Source organism: Furipterus horrens, unplaced genomic scaffold, assembly GCF_987537825.1.
Source record: "Furipterus horrens unplaced genomic scaffold, mFurHor1.1.pri manual_scaffold_13, whole genome shotgun sequence".
NCBI classification, from domain to species: domain Eukaryota; kingdom Metazoa; phylum Chordata; class Mammalia; order Chiroptera; family Furipteridae; genus Furipterus; species Furipterus horrens.
In genome coordinates this window covers 50,455,074-50,467,905 of record NW_028327183.1, presented here as the reverse complement: position 1 = coordinate 50,467,905, position 12,832 = coordinate 50,455,074, and the positions used below count along the sequence as shown (strand labels likewise).

The 12,832-nt window shown below is 51.6% G+C and overlaps 1 protein-coding gene across 1 annotated transcript; it reads right to left on the bottom strand.

The window, feature by feature from the left end:
• Positions 1-23: 23 nt before the first annotated feature.
• On the bottom strand, positions 24-12,087 carry CUNH19orf81 (chromosome unknown C19orf81 homolog). The gene is made up of 6 exons (XM_090259129.1): positions 12,079-12,087; positions 8,133-8,367; positions 3,122-3,194; positions 2,899-3,019; positions 1,595-1,734; positions 24-792 (listed from the first exon to the last, which is right to left on the bottom strand). Exons 1-6 carry the CDS (start codon positions 12,085-12,087, stop codon positions 597-599), a joined length of 774 nt encoding a protein of 257 aa, XP_090115255.1. The 3' UTR covers positions 24-596.
• Between the last annotated feature and the right edge of the window lie 745 nt (positions 12,088-12,832).

Sequence of the window (12,832 nt, the reverse complement as noted above, 5' to 3'; positions counted from 1 at the left end):
GGGAGGGGGAACGGACTGGTTGGGGGTGCAGCGCGGGGCGGAGAGACAAAGCAAAAAGAGTTACAATAACAAAAGAAAATGCAAAAAAGAAAAAAACGTACCCTAGAACACACAAGAAAAAAATCCAGAAAAAAACCTGAAATAAAAGCCCGGAGAATTGTCTTCCAAGGGGGGTGGGAGGAGGAAGAGGAGGGGGGCGGATGAGGACCTCTGGTTCTCGCTAAGGCAGAGATCGGCACGCGTCGAAAGCCCCGGCGCCCAGGTCTTCTCTCTCGTTGGCCTCAGTTCATTGCTCAAGGAATTGGGACCCAGGGGTCCATTTGCAGGGACCGGGGAAAGAGTAGGAAGGCGGGATTCTATTATGGGGGTTCGTTCCTACCCCCCATCATCTCCCCAGACTTCCCACCAAGATTTTGCAGAGAGAAATGGCTTTTGTACCAGGTCATTCTTTATAATTAAACTCACAGTATCCACCCCCTCGAGCCGGCCCCGCCTCCTTCCTGGGGAGGCAACGCCCCCTTTCCTCCCGAGTTCAGGGTGAGTAGCCCGAACCAGCTGGGCGATGCGCAAGCGCAGCCGGAGCCCGTCCCCTCTTGTCAGTCTTCCCCAGTCGGCTCCGCCCCCAGAGCCTCGAGCATGCGCCGTCGGACCAGGGAGCGGCGCAGGTGCAGGCGATAATCGCCCAGGAGCAGTTCGTCGTGGCGCACCAGCGGGTGCGCTAACCTGCGGAGGCGGAGCCCCGAGCGCAGCAGGCGGGAGCGAGTCTGGAAGTCCTTGACCGTGATGAGCCACCTGCGAGGGGGCGGGCCAAGAAGAGAGGGGCGGGGTGGAGACGGAAGGGTAATCGCCGGTGGTCCCAGCCTCGCCTTCGATTGTCGAAATGTGCCTCTGGTCCCTGTGCGTTTACCGACTCCGGTCCCTGCACCGGTCACTCCGTCCCTAAACCTCTCTCCAGCCCTGACCTCTCGCCGAGGTCCACCTGTACTTCGACCCTCACCTGGGTCATTCTAGGCCACTTCTCTCAGCCTGGTTTTGTCCTCTAGTCGCGGTCAAACGGCCCTTTCAAACTGCGGCTCCAAGGCCAGGCCTTCACCCACAATTCCCAGGCCCCGCCCGCTTCTTCAGTTACCACCACCCTTTCAGTTTGGCTCTCAGGCCTGTGCCCCGACATCCAACCCTCCTGGATCCGCCCCCAACAAAACCCCAACCACTGGGCCCCGCCCCTACAAGGCCCTCAGTCCAGGCTCCGCCTCCACACCCCTCGGTATTGCCTCTGTCATCGCCTGAATCTTGGCTCCGCCCCTTCCCTGGGCCCACTATCAGTCGCGTCATCCCGTCCTTACGTCAGCTCCGCCCTTCTGGAGTCGCTCCAGTCTCTACCCCACCCCCGCTATCTTAACTTCCCGGACCTGCCCACTCAGCCCTCAGCCGGGACTCCGCCCCCTTCAACCCCGTTCTCACTAGACTCCACCCCTCTAAGGCCCCGCCCCAGACTCCAAGCCCCGCCCCTCAAGGTCCCTCTAGGCCCCGCCCCGGGTTTCCGTCGCCCCAGCCCTCCCGGTCGTTCCACACCCCACCGTAGCCCAGGGCTCACCGGTCCCTGCGCCCTGCAGTCCCACAGATGACGTTCAAGTTCTCAAAGCGGATACTGCTCACTCGGCCACTCTCCATGGCCCCGGGTAATTCGGCCTCCAGCGCCTCCAGCACCTCCAGGTGGGTAAGGTCCTCCTCTGGCTAGGAAGTCAGAGAGAGAGCCTCAGCCCGTGACAGCGGGTTCGCTCCGGCTTTGAAACTTGGCAGAGTGCCAGGTGGCATTTGAGGGGCAAGTATCACACCTGATCGAAGGGTCCTGTCCCTTTTGGCAGAGTAGGGAGGACAAGCGTCTCTCAGCTAGAAAAGCATCTACTGCCATTCAGAGCCATTCTGCAAAAAATCCGTTCTCACCAAGCTGATTTGTCAAAAATCAATGAACAGTTGGCCGAAAGATTTACCAATTTGGCCAACTTTACCAGTCTACTGAAAACTCCAGCAACCCGCAATGGATGGCAAGCTCTTAGCAGCTCTTGGAGATTTCCACAAGGATTTCCAATCGCATACTTTTCCTTTGATATTCCTATTAGCATTTTAAGGAATGTTCAGATGTAAAAACTAAGGATTATAGGGGGTTTGACTTCTTGTGGCTCTACTTAACATTCAGAAATATATACTAGTCACAATCACATTTTTCATCATGCCAAAGGTGATGCCATTGTCAAGGCGGATAAAATTGCTAAGAAACTGAACTGAAACCATGAAATTGGTCTTCTCCAGGAAGGCAAGCCTTGGTGGGGTGGGAAGAGAGAGGGTTCCAAGTTCAAAGTCATGAAGAAGAGGAGCGATGGGGTGGGGATCTGTCCCTAAAACGACAGCAATCCCTGTGTTGGGGTCAAGTCCCCCAGATCAACTGAGGGGCACACAGTAAGTGTCCCTCCCATTCATGTCCACGCCTCTCATTTAACTTTTGCGCTAGTGAGACTCTAGTAGAGATACCTCCTCTGACTGAGGTCAGGGATTGCCGCAGGATTTGTACACTGAATGACCGGTTCGCCGACCCTATTAAAAACATGGGATTTTCTTAGGTTTTTGCTACATCTGTCAAGTTCACGTAAGTTCATAGTGGATGAATTAGCAGAACTCACTTTGACCTCAGTCTTTCCATTCTCTGCTTTTCATCCCTGGGATCAGCAGTGATACATTTGACCACTGAATCTGATAAATACACAATCAATTTTCAGCCACCTGTACCAAGCCCACAGCTGGTCAGCCTCAGAGCCTGGGTTCCAGCGCTGTCCACCTGGCTCTGTGACTGTGCACTTTTCACCACCCCACCCAATGCCACAAGGGCTGGGGGCCACTCACCAAGGTCTCCATGCACAGGCAGAGGGGCTGGGCTGTGGGTGGTGTGGGGAACTTCCGGATACATGGGAGCTCTCGGTCCAGTGCCTCATATTCTGCAACAACCTGGCGCAGGTACTGCTTCCTGGGGAGAGAGTGAGCAAGCAAGGACCGCCAAGGCCAGGGGTCACTGTCATCGCCTTCCAGGGTGCTGAGGTCAGAAATCATGGGGCAGGTGATCACTCACGAGGACTTAGTGGGCCTGCCCAGGCTCCAAGCCTGCGTCTCTTCTGAGGTCTTGAGTTCCCCAAGGAGGGTTCCTGGGGAGGGAGAACCCAGCATCAGCTGCCCTGAGACCTCTTCACACATTATTCTGCTTAAATGGGCAACACCATTTATTAAGCTACTGTCTCTCAGCTTCAAATGCCACCCTTCTACACCAGGCTCTACCAACCCCATTTCATCTGACAACTGGGTTCCTATTAGATTCTTGTTATATTCCTATTAGGCTCTGCTTAAAGGTGGTGCTAGAGGGAGACTGGAAGGCGGCCTTGCTTCTTTACAGTGTCGGTTTACTCCAGCAGCATCATCTGAATCCAGTTTGTGGTTTTTCCAACACTCTCAGAAAAAACCTTGTGATTGAAACTTGACTGATAACACCTCTCAAATCTGGGCCCTTCTAGACAACCCTACAGTCAGCTAACTGGTTCTTTATGACTAGCTGCTAGTTGCTCCAGATAATCCATTTTTCCCTTCCTTTACAATCCTAGAGTTTTACCTGCACGTGGCCGCCCAGCTAGAGACAACAGTTCCCAGGCTCCCTTGCAGCTAGGTGTGGCTATGTGACCAAGTTCTTACCCACAGTGTTAGAGGAAATGAGGATGCATCTTTGGAGTTATTTGCTTAAAAGGAGACTGTTCATCTAGACTGGTTGCCCCTTCCCTTAAACCAGAATGTGGGTGTGGACATAAGGCAGCTTCAGCCATCCTAAAGATGATAGAGCCACAATACAGAGGGAAGCTGGGTCCCTGAGTCATCTCGTGGGGTGACATGTCTCACCCATCTGAAACACTGGCTTCCCATTACACAGGAGAGAAATAAACTGTCTCCTTAATGCCACTGTGTTTGGGAGTCTCTTTGTTGCAGCAACTGAACAAAGTGGAACGCAGCCCCTGACAGACAGGAGCTGGCCTGGCATCCCAGTCTGGCTCTGGCGCTCTACTGTTGACATAAACAATTTCACACAGCACCAACATCAGCCACTCCGTGACCATGATGGGCCAAGATAAAAATAAGATCACTCCAGAACCATGTCTCAACATAACAAAATGCGAATACTGCCCAAACCACAAAAATGACCAGACATGCCCTTCTTGGCTCAGAGCTGACACTGCTTCTTTTCCAATAGTAGTGTTAGATCCATTCCCTCCTCCTGCCTCCACTTCCTGCCAGCATCTGATCCGGAGCAAAGCCCTGCTTCCCCAAACCTCCCAAAGCTACCTCAGGTAGCCCAGCTCCTATAAAAATTTCTCTCTGACACCCCCTTACTAAGATGTCACATGTGTTGGTCTCCCTCATAACAGGTCAATAAATTCAGTGGTGCGCGCGCGTGCACACACGCACACACACACACACACAGACTGCAGCACTTGTCAGTTTGCATGGGGCCAATCCCACTGCAACCAATTCCATGCTACCCACAGTTTTAACAACCAGTTTGCAAAACTCAACAATGGGCTATTGTGAGCCAGGACAGGCTGTTTCCAGCACTCAGCTATGTCACAACGGTGCTCCTAGGTGGTTTTGATTCAGGGCATTGACAGAGCTTAGCTTGTACCCGATAAGTTCCCTTCTCTGGTCCCCATCCTCCCACCGCCCACGTGTTCCCGCAGGGCAGCTGGGGTGATTTTCACATCTCAGCACCGCATGCGTACCAGCCACCAGAGGCTTCCTTTTGCCTTCAGGGTAAAGTCCCATTGATTGAAACACAGCATTTCAGGGTCCAACCCAGACCTACTGGATCAGAACATGCATTGTAACAAGATCCCCTTTGAGAAGCACCTGCCCTGTGCATGGTCAGCCCTGTTGACTTCTCCGGTCATTCTTCTCCAGCCATACTGGCCTCCCCTCCATCTCTCCAACACAATCATCTTCTAGAATCCGGCCATCAACAATAAAAATAACTACATGCTTACAGTCCCTTTTAAGAAGCCAAGCACTTTCAAAAGTTGTCTCACAGCAACTTTCTAAGATAGTGGAGTTTAACAAATAATGAGACGGAAGCACAGAGAGGTTACGTAGCTTGCCCAAGGTCACAAAGCCCAAGGTGATAGAATCAAGATAAAAGTCTAGGTGTTTGGATCCAGAGTCTGTGTTCCCAGCTCCTCAGTATGCTGCCTCTCACCGCACTCTTGTCTAGACAACAGCTTGCTAATTCCTCTTTCTCTCTAGTCAATTTATCAGAATAGCATTTTGAGCCCTGGTGGGTGTGGCTCAGTGGATTGAGTGCTGACCTGAGAACCAAAAGGCCACTGGTTCAATTCTCAGTCAGGGCACATGCCTGGGTTGCGGGCCAGGTCCCCAGTTTGGGGGTGTGCAAGAGACAACTGATTGTTTCTCTGGTACATTGATGTTTCTCTTTTCTTTCTCCCTCCCTTCCCCTCTTTCCAAAAGTAAATAAAATCTTAAAAAAAAAAAAAAGAATAGCATTTTAAAATATAGATCTGATCATACTGCCTACTCCCACCTAAGACTTCCTAATTAGAGTATCTCAATTATCCTTGAGGGAAATTAAGTCCAAAGTTCCCCCTGTGGCTCACAAGATCTGACCCTCCTACTGGGACTGGAACTCTCCATGCCCCCTCCTGCCTCAGGACATTGGTCTTTAAGCAAAAGAGAATATGGTCATCTGCAGAAGCTTCCCAGAATTCTCGTCATCCCCAAGACTCAGGAGCACTTACAGCCATTCTAGGTTATTAATTATTTGCGAGATGCTGTGTTTCGTGTCTGCCCTCTCTGCATACGCAACGGCTGGGTCATTTCATTCATTTGGCTCTACAGGCAAAACGCTTGGGACCCACAGGCTTTCTAATGGCCTAGGCCAAAATTTGCAACCTGATAAGCTAAAAATGGCATTGGTTCCAAAATACCACAAAGAAAACAGCAAAGCTAAAAGTGAACAAATGTTGATATTCAAAACCAACCACCTGGTCGACTCAATTCCACTCAGCTTTTCTGGAACTATACACCTGGCACAGAGCAGGTGCTTATAGAAGACACCCAGAAAGGAGACCCCCTTCAGCCATTCCTATCCTTCTTCCCTCATTTTAAAGGGGTTCCATTCTTCAACCATGCAATTCAAGGGTGGCTCACTCATTTCCAGTTCCCTTGGGGATTTCCCATCGAGTTTAAATCAATGCCTTCCAACCCCAGTGTTCTTCATAACTACCTAGTAAACATTAAAAATATATAGATGCTAAGACTCCAGTCATAGATTCAGGTTAAATTAAATCTGAAATGGGATTATGTAGAGGTTTGTTTTTTTTTAAACCCTCCCACTTGATCTGTAGCTAAAGTTGAGGACCACTAACTAAAAGAACCATGATAGCCCTGGCTGGTGTGGCTCAGTGGATTGAGTACCCTGGCTGGTGTGGCTCACTGGTTTGATTCCTGGTCAGGGCACATGCCTGAGTTGCGGGCCACACCCCTGGGTGGGTGCGTGTGAGAGGCAGCTGATCAATATATCTCTCACACATTGATGTTTCTCTCCCTCTTTCTCCCTTCCTTCCCATCTCTCTAGAAATAAGTAAATAACTTTTTTTTTTTAAATCATGAAAATTTCATTCATTTTGCCTCCAATTGAGATAAGAGTGAGCAGTTGACTGGGTGCTCATCAGTGAAATATGAGGCACGACCGTTTGGGAGTTGTTAAGATGAAGACGTCTGGGAGTGATGCCTGGAACTGTGGCAGCCATCTTGCAACCATGAAGTTAGCTGGTGTGTAGGGGGAATATATCCCAGCCCAAACAGCATGGTAATAGAAACTAGGTTCTCAGTGATATCATTGAGCTGCTGCCTCAACCAAACCCAAACCCAACCCCACCTGTGGGCTTCTTTTTGGGTGAGATAATGACTATCTTATCCTTTGCACTAAGTCTAGTTTTCTATTACCTGCTAGCCAAGTGCATTCTTACAGAGCTACTTGAACGACCGAATGAACGAATGCACTGTGCTAAAGTAGAATGCAAGCAAGGAGCCATGGCACATAAGCCTGAAGCTGTCAGGCCACACATGGCCCCAAGCACCAGGCTGAGGATCTGGGACTCTAGCCTTGGGGTGATGAAGAATAGCTGCGAGCTGTGAGCAGGGAGAGAAAGAATCAGTGCTGGTGTCAGAAAGCACCCTCTGGAGGCATGTGGGCGACTGCTGAGGGGAGAAAGTGGAGACCAGGGATTTAGGTGGAGAAAGGGTCCATATGGAAAGCCTGGCTGCTGTGACTCAGTGGTTGAGCGCCGCCCTATGAGCCGAAGGGGACGATGGTTCGATTCCCAGTCAGGGCACATGCCTGAGTTGCCAACTGGATCTCCATTTGGGGGCGCGTGAGAAACAGCCACTCATTAATGCTTCTCTTCCTCTCTCTCTCTCCCTTCTCCTCTTTCTAAAAATAAATAAATAAAATTTTAAAGGGTCCATATGGAAGAGGATAAGACAAGAGCTAGGGCCGTCGTGGGGATGGAGAGGTAGGGGTGGAGCAGAGAGAGTGGACAGGAAGGTGAGGCTGGGGACCCATGGCTATGGGAGGGAATGGGGGGTGCAGCACCTGGGATCTGACCCAGTGATCAGGTCAGCGGTGAGGCCATTAGAAAATGGGACACAGGAAGGTGGCTTTGGGGTAAGATGCTGAGCTCAGTGTGGGTGACAAGAAGAGTGCGAGGGACCAGGGCAGGGGTCTAGGGGAGATAATGGCCTCAGAACAGTAGTCTGGGCCCCAGAGGTTCATGGGAAGTGTAGTTCTGCTTCCAGAACATTGGTCAGGGAACTGCAGAGGCTCATGGGAAATGTAGTGCACGGTCCAAAGGGCACTACTGTTCAGGAATCTATCTGGTCGACCTAAGAGTCTGGGCGGCCGTCCCTAGAATGCCAATGATTCCCTTGAGGCCACAGCGCAGGCCAGGGCTACGACACTGTGCGTGAAGAAAGCCCTCACCCCAGCCCCCACACGGAGACATACGAACGTACAGACAGTCACGGCTCGGTACCTGCTTCCCCGTGCAGGCTGGGGGCGCCCACGGTGGAGCCGCACGGGGGCTCCACATCCTGCTGCTTCCTGGGAAGGCGGGTGGAGGTGGTCTCAGGACGGCGGAGAGAAGGCCTCTGCCTGGGACACCCACCCCAGCTCCTTCTCCCCCTGCTGCCTCCTCTTCCTTTGGGGAGCCCCAGGGAACCCACACCGAAGAACCAGAAGGCTGAGACCACGTGGGGACCCTCGTCCCCCTAACCTCGGGGAGCTCCTGTGTGCCCCAGTTCCTTCTTTCCCACGTTCCTGCTTCTTCGCCTCTCTCTCCGTCTCCTTGAGTCTCTTCTTTCCCCTCTCTCTCTCCCTCTCTCTTCCTCCCTCCCTCCCCACCTCACTGCCCCCTCCCTCTCTCCCAGTCTTGTTCCCCTGATTTCTAATATCTTGCCCCATCTCTCCTCCACTCTTTCTCTTGATGTCTCCGCCCCCTTCCTCCCCACTTCTCTCCCCTTCCCCGGTTCCATCTCCCCAGTCTCCTCTTCTCAGTCTCCCCAACATCTCCCCCGCCCCCTCGGCCCTCCCTCTATTCATAGTTGTCTGCCTCTCTCTGACCCCATCGCCCTCTCTCTGTCTCCCTTCCTCTCTCCCCATCTCTCCTCTCTCATGGCTGCCTGTGCCCTGCTTCTGGGCTCCCCTCCCCTCTGTCATCCCCTTTCTGTTCCCACTTGCCCTCCGCTCATCCCTGTCTCACGCAGGAACTGGTTAGACTCAGTTTAAGATTCAAACGGAAACTAGATTCTATGTGGGGGAGGCAAAGGTGAGCAAGGGGCTTGGTTGCCATGGTACCTACAGAAGGGGGAGGGGCTGGGGACTCTGACTTCCGGGTCTGAGGGAGGCCAGGGCTGTGGGCCTGAACTCCTGGGTCTGCAGAGGAAGGGTCTGGGGGCTCCTGGGCCCCAAGTGAAGAAGTGAAGGGGTCTAACCACTTAGGTGCCCACTAGGTATCCCTTTCTTTGTGTCTGCAGGTTTCAGAGCAGGAACTGTGCCAGAGGAGGCTGGACTGCCTTAGTCCTTCTGTCTGTCCTCCCCGTCTGTCTCTGTACCTGTATCTCGAAGTCTCTTCTTTCCACTTCCAGATGGCCTCTGTCTAGACTGTCCACTATTCCTGCTTGATAAGCATCAGTTCCCTGCTTTCTAGGTAGTAGCACCTCAATTTTCTGAGTGATTTGTTTAGGGATGAGCTTAAAAATCAACCAAGGAAACAGTCAATGCTTGGACTTCTGCTGTACTTGTTATTAAAGAGGATCTTTGTTTTTCCACTGGGGTTGCCAGGCTGGTCAGAATCTAGGTTGGAGCTGTGGGGGGCCATCACCCGGCCATATGGTGAGGAGACACCCTGCCTGAAAGCAAAGACCAGAGGAAAGCAGAGACCAAAGATGTAAACAGATTCCTGATGAGGATTGGGGTACCTGGATCCAGCCGTGCCTGAAACCCTTATCCACACAATTAATTCCCCCTTATGCTTAGGTCATCTGTGTTTCTGTCATTGGCAATGGAAACAGTCTAGATTTAAATAGACTCATTTCCGGGCTCGGTTCCTTTGCTTCTTCATATCCTTGTCTCCCACCAGACTGTCTTCCAGTTCTAGTTGCCAAGCCCATCGCTGGAGGACAGAGGACATCTCTCATTCCCATGACCACAGGCACACCTAGCCCTGCCCCATCCCCACCCCCCAGCCCATCAGTCCCCAGGCTCTAACCCTTCCGCTTCCTGACTATGCTTCCTCTCCTCTTCATTCCTATGGCCAGACACCCACTCAGGTGTTGTCCTCTCCTGCCTGGACCCTCTCCCTAGCCTCCTTCTTGCCCCCCATCCTCATTCCTTTCTGCATAGGGTTCCAGAGGGCTCTTTCTGCCCCCAGAGCTGACCCTGCCCCTCCCCTGCTTACGGCTCCCCAGACGTTTCAGCACCTCACCCAGGTATCTGAGGTCCACACGATCTGGTCCCACCCTCCCTTCCCTTCTCACTCCTTCAAACATTCTCCAGTCACTTTTTATTACTTATTTTATGTAACAAATGCCTCCCAGCCCATTCATGTCTCCACTCTCCACATGCTGTCCCTTCGAGAATGCCCTTCTGGGACTCCCCTTTTCCCAGTGCCCAAATGCTCTCATCCTTTCATAAGAAGCTCAAATGCTTCCTCCTCCAGGAAGACTTCTCTGACTCCTCACCCTCCCAGTTGTGTTTTCTGTATTCCTCCTCCACATGTTCTTTATCTGCTCCTTTCCCAGACCTCTGAACACTGCCTGCTCCACCTGTCTTGTTCAGGGATTTAAACTTGTGTCTGCCTCCCCCCACCAAACTGACAGCTCCTAACTCCTCTCTGGTTCTCCAGCATCATCTCCCTCAGGGAAGTGCAGAACATGTATGCTGAATGAATAAAGGAGTGAGTAATTCCCTCTATCACTGTGCCCAGACTTCACGGCCCCAACCCCATCCTCCTTGTCCCTTTTGGTCCTCCTAAGGCAACATAGAGTGAAGAAGAGAATAAGGACTCTGGAGTCAGACAGACCACCATTGAATGCCATGTCCAGGCTGTGCAACCTTGGGCAAATATCTTCCCCTCTCTGAGCCTAGCTTTAGCTGCCTCTTCTGAATCTCTCTCTTGCTTCCATCCTTGGAGGGGTACCCCCCCCTTTCCTTCTGAAGTCGGCATCTCTGTTTCCTCTGTGTCTCCATTACTCTCTGTGTCTTTATTTTTCTTCCCCTCTCTCTACCTGTCTGTCTTTGGACCCCTGCCGCATCTCACTATGTGTCTGAATTTGAGTTTCTATTTCATGTGTCTCTAGTTGATGTCTTTCTGTGCCTGTCTCTGCCTTTCTGCAGTGTGTGTGTATGTTTGTCTTCACTGTTCTCTTTCTCCGTCTCTGTTGCCCTGTGTCTTCCTCTCTCTCTCTTTCCCTGTCTCTCTGCCTCAGCCCTACCGTTCTCCCCCTGTCACTCCCCCCATCTCTCTCAGACCATCTCTGTCCCACCCCCTGGTTGGCACCCAGCCTGGGACACAAATACCTGAGTCAGCATTTTCCTCCTATTCCAGAAATTATGTCAGTGCCGCAGCGGGAGGTGGGGCTGGTTGGAGCCTAGTCCGAGGGTTTGCCTCGCTGCATGCTCATCCACACTGGCCCTGGCTGGCTTGGCCTACACTTCTTCCCGTGTTTGTTCCCTCTGGGGGAGCACCGGGAGTAGAGGTGTATCTGTGTTTACACACGGGTGTGTGTCTCTGGGTGTGAGTCTGCATTTAGTTCCATGGACTCCATAGATATTTGTGCAAACTTGTTTATTCACTCATGCATCCATGCAGCCACCCACTCATCTATCCACTTATCTGCCCATCCTCCCAGCCATCCATCCTCCCACCCACCCATCCATCCTCCCACCCATCCATCCTCCCACCCACCCATCCATCCTCTCACCCATTTATCCTTCCACCTATCCATCTTCCACTCATCCATCAATCCATCCATCTATTACTTATTCATCCATCCATCCATCCATCCAAACTTCCATCCATTCATTCATCCCTCCACCCATCTATCCAACCACCCACTCTTCCTTTTTTTCCTTCCATTTCTTTCCTCTATCTCTCCCTCCATCTTTCCATTCGTTCATCCATTCATTCTTCCTTTCATTCACTCATTCATTTCTTCATCCATCCATTCATCCACTCATTTATCCATTTACTTTTTCATTCATTTATTAATTCAACCAGCCAATATTTATTGAGTGCCTACTGTGTGCCAGGCATTATATCAGGCAGTGGAGACACAGCAGTAAACAAAACCAAGTTCTGCCCCCATGAAGCTTGCGTGCTCAGCAGTCCCCGTCGATAAGCCAAACCCTCTCCCGCCTCAGGCCTTGCACAGGTCGTTCCTTCTCCCTCAAGCTGTTCTGCTCCCCTCTCCCCTCTTCACCTGGCTCATGCTTACTCACCCTCCGGAACCCAGGGCAAATGCCCTTTACTCCATGACCTCCTTCTCACACTCGCAGCATCCTGGACTTTCCATCATGTCCCCTGTCCCAAGGCTGGGATTTTTGTCTGCTTTGTTTCCAGCTGCATGCCCGGTGCCTAGAACAGGGCTTGGCACACATCGGATGCTTGGTATGTATCTATCAAATGGCTGCATGAGTTAAATTGAATGAAAGCGGAAGACTCTCTGTCTCCTGGTTCCCTGTCCAGTGCTCTATGCTCTTCTGTACTCCCAGGGGTGATGACAGTCAAGGTCCTCAAACTTCCTGAATGCAAACAAAGTAGGGGCAGGACTCTACTCTGACACTTCCCAGCTGTGTGTCCTTTGGTCTCAATATGCTTGCTTGTAAAATACAGTTAAGGAATACATAAGAACCCTGGCTGATGTGGCTTGGTGGATTGAGCACCAGCCTGTGAAACAAAGGGTTGCCGGTTCGATTCCCCATCTGGGTTGTCGATTCCCCAACTGGCCAGGTCCCCATTTGGGAGCGTGCAAAAGGCAACCACACATTTACGTTTCTCACTCTCTCCCTCCCTTCCCCTCTCTAAAAATAAATAAATAAAATCTTAAAAAAAAAAAAAACGTATCTAAGAAACCATGACTGGTGTGGCTCAGTGGTTTGGGTGTCCTCCCACAAACCAAAAGGTCATCGGGTTCAATTCCCTGTTGGGCACATACCTGGGTTATGGGCCAGATC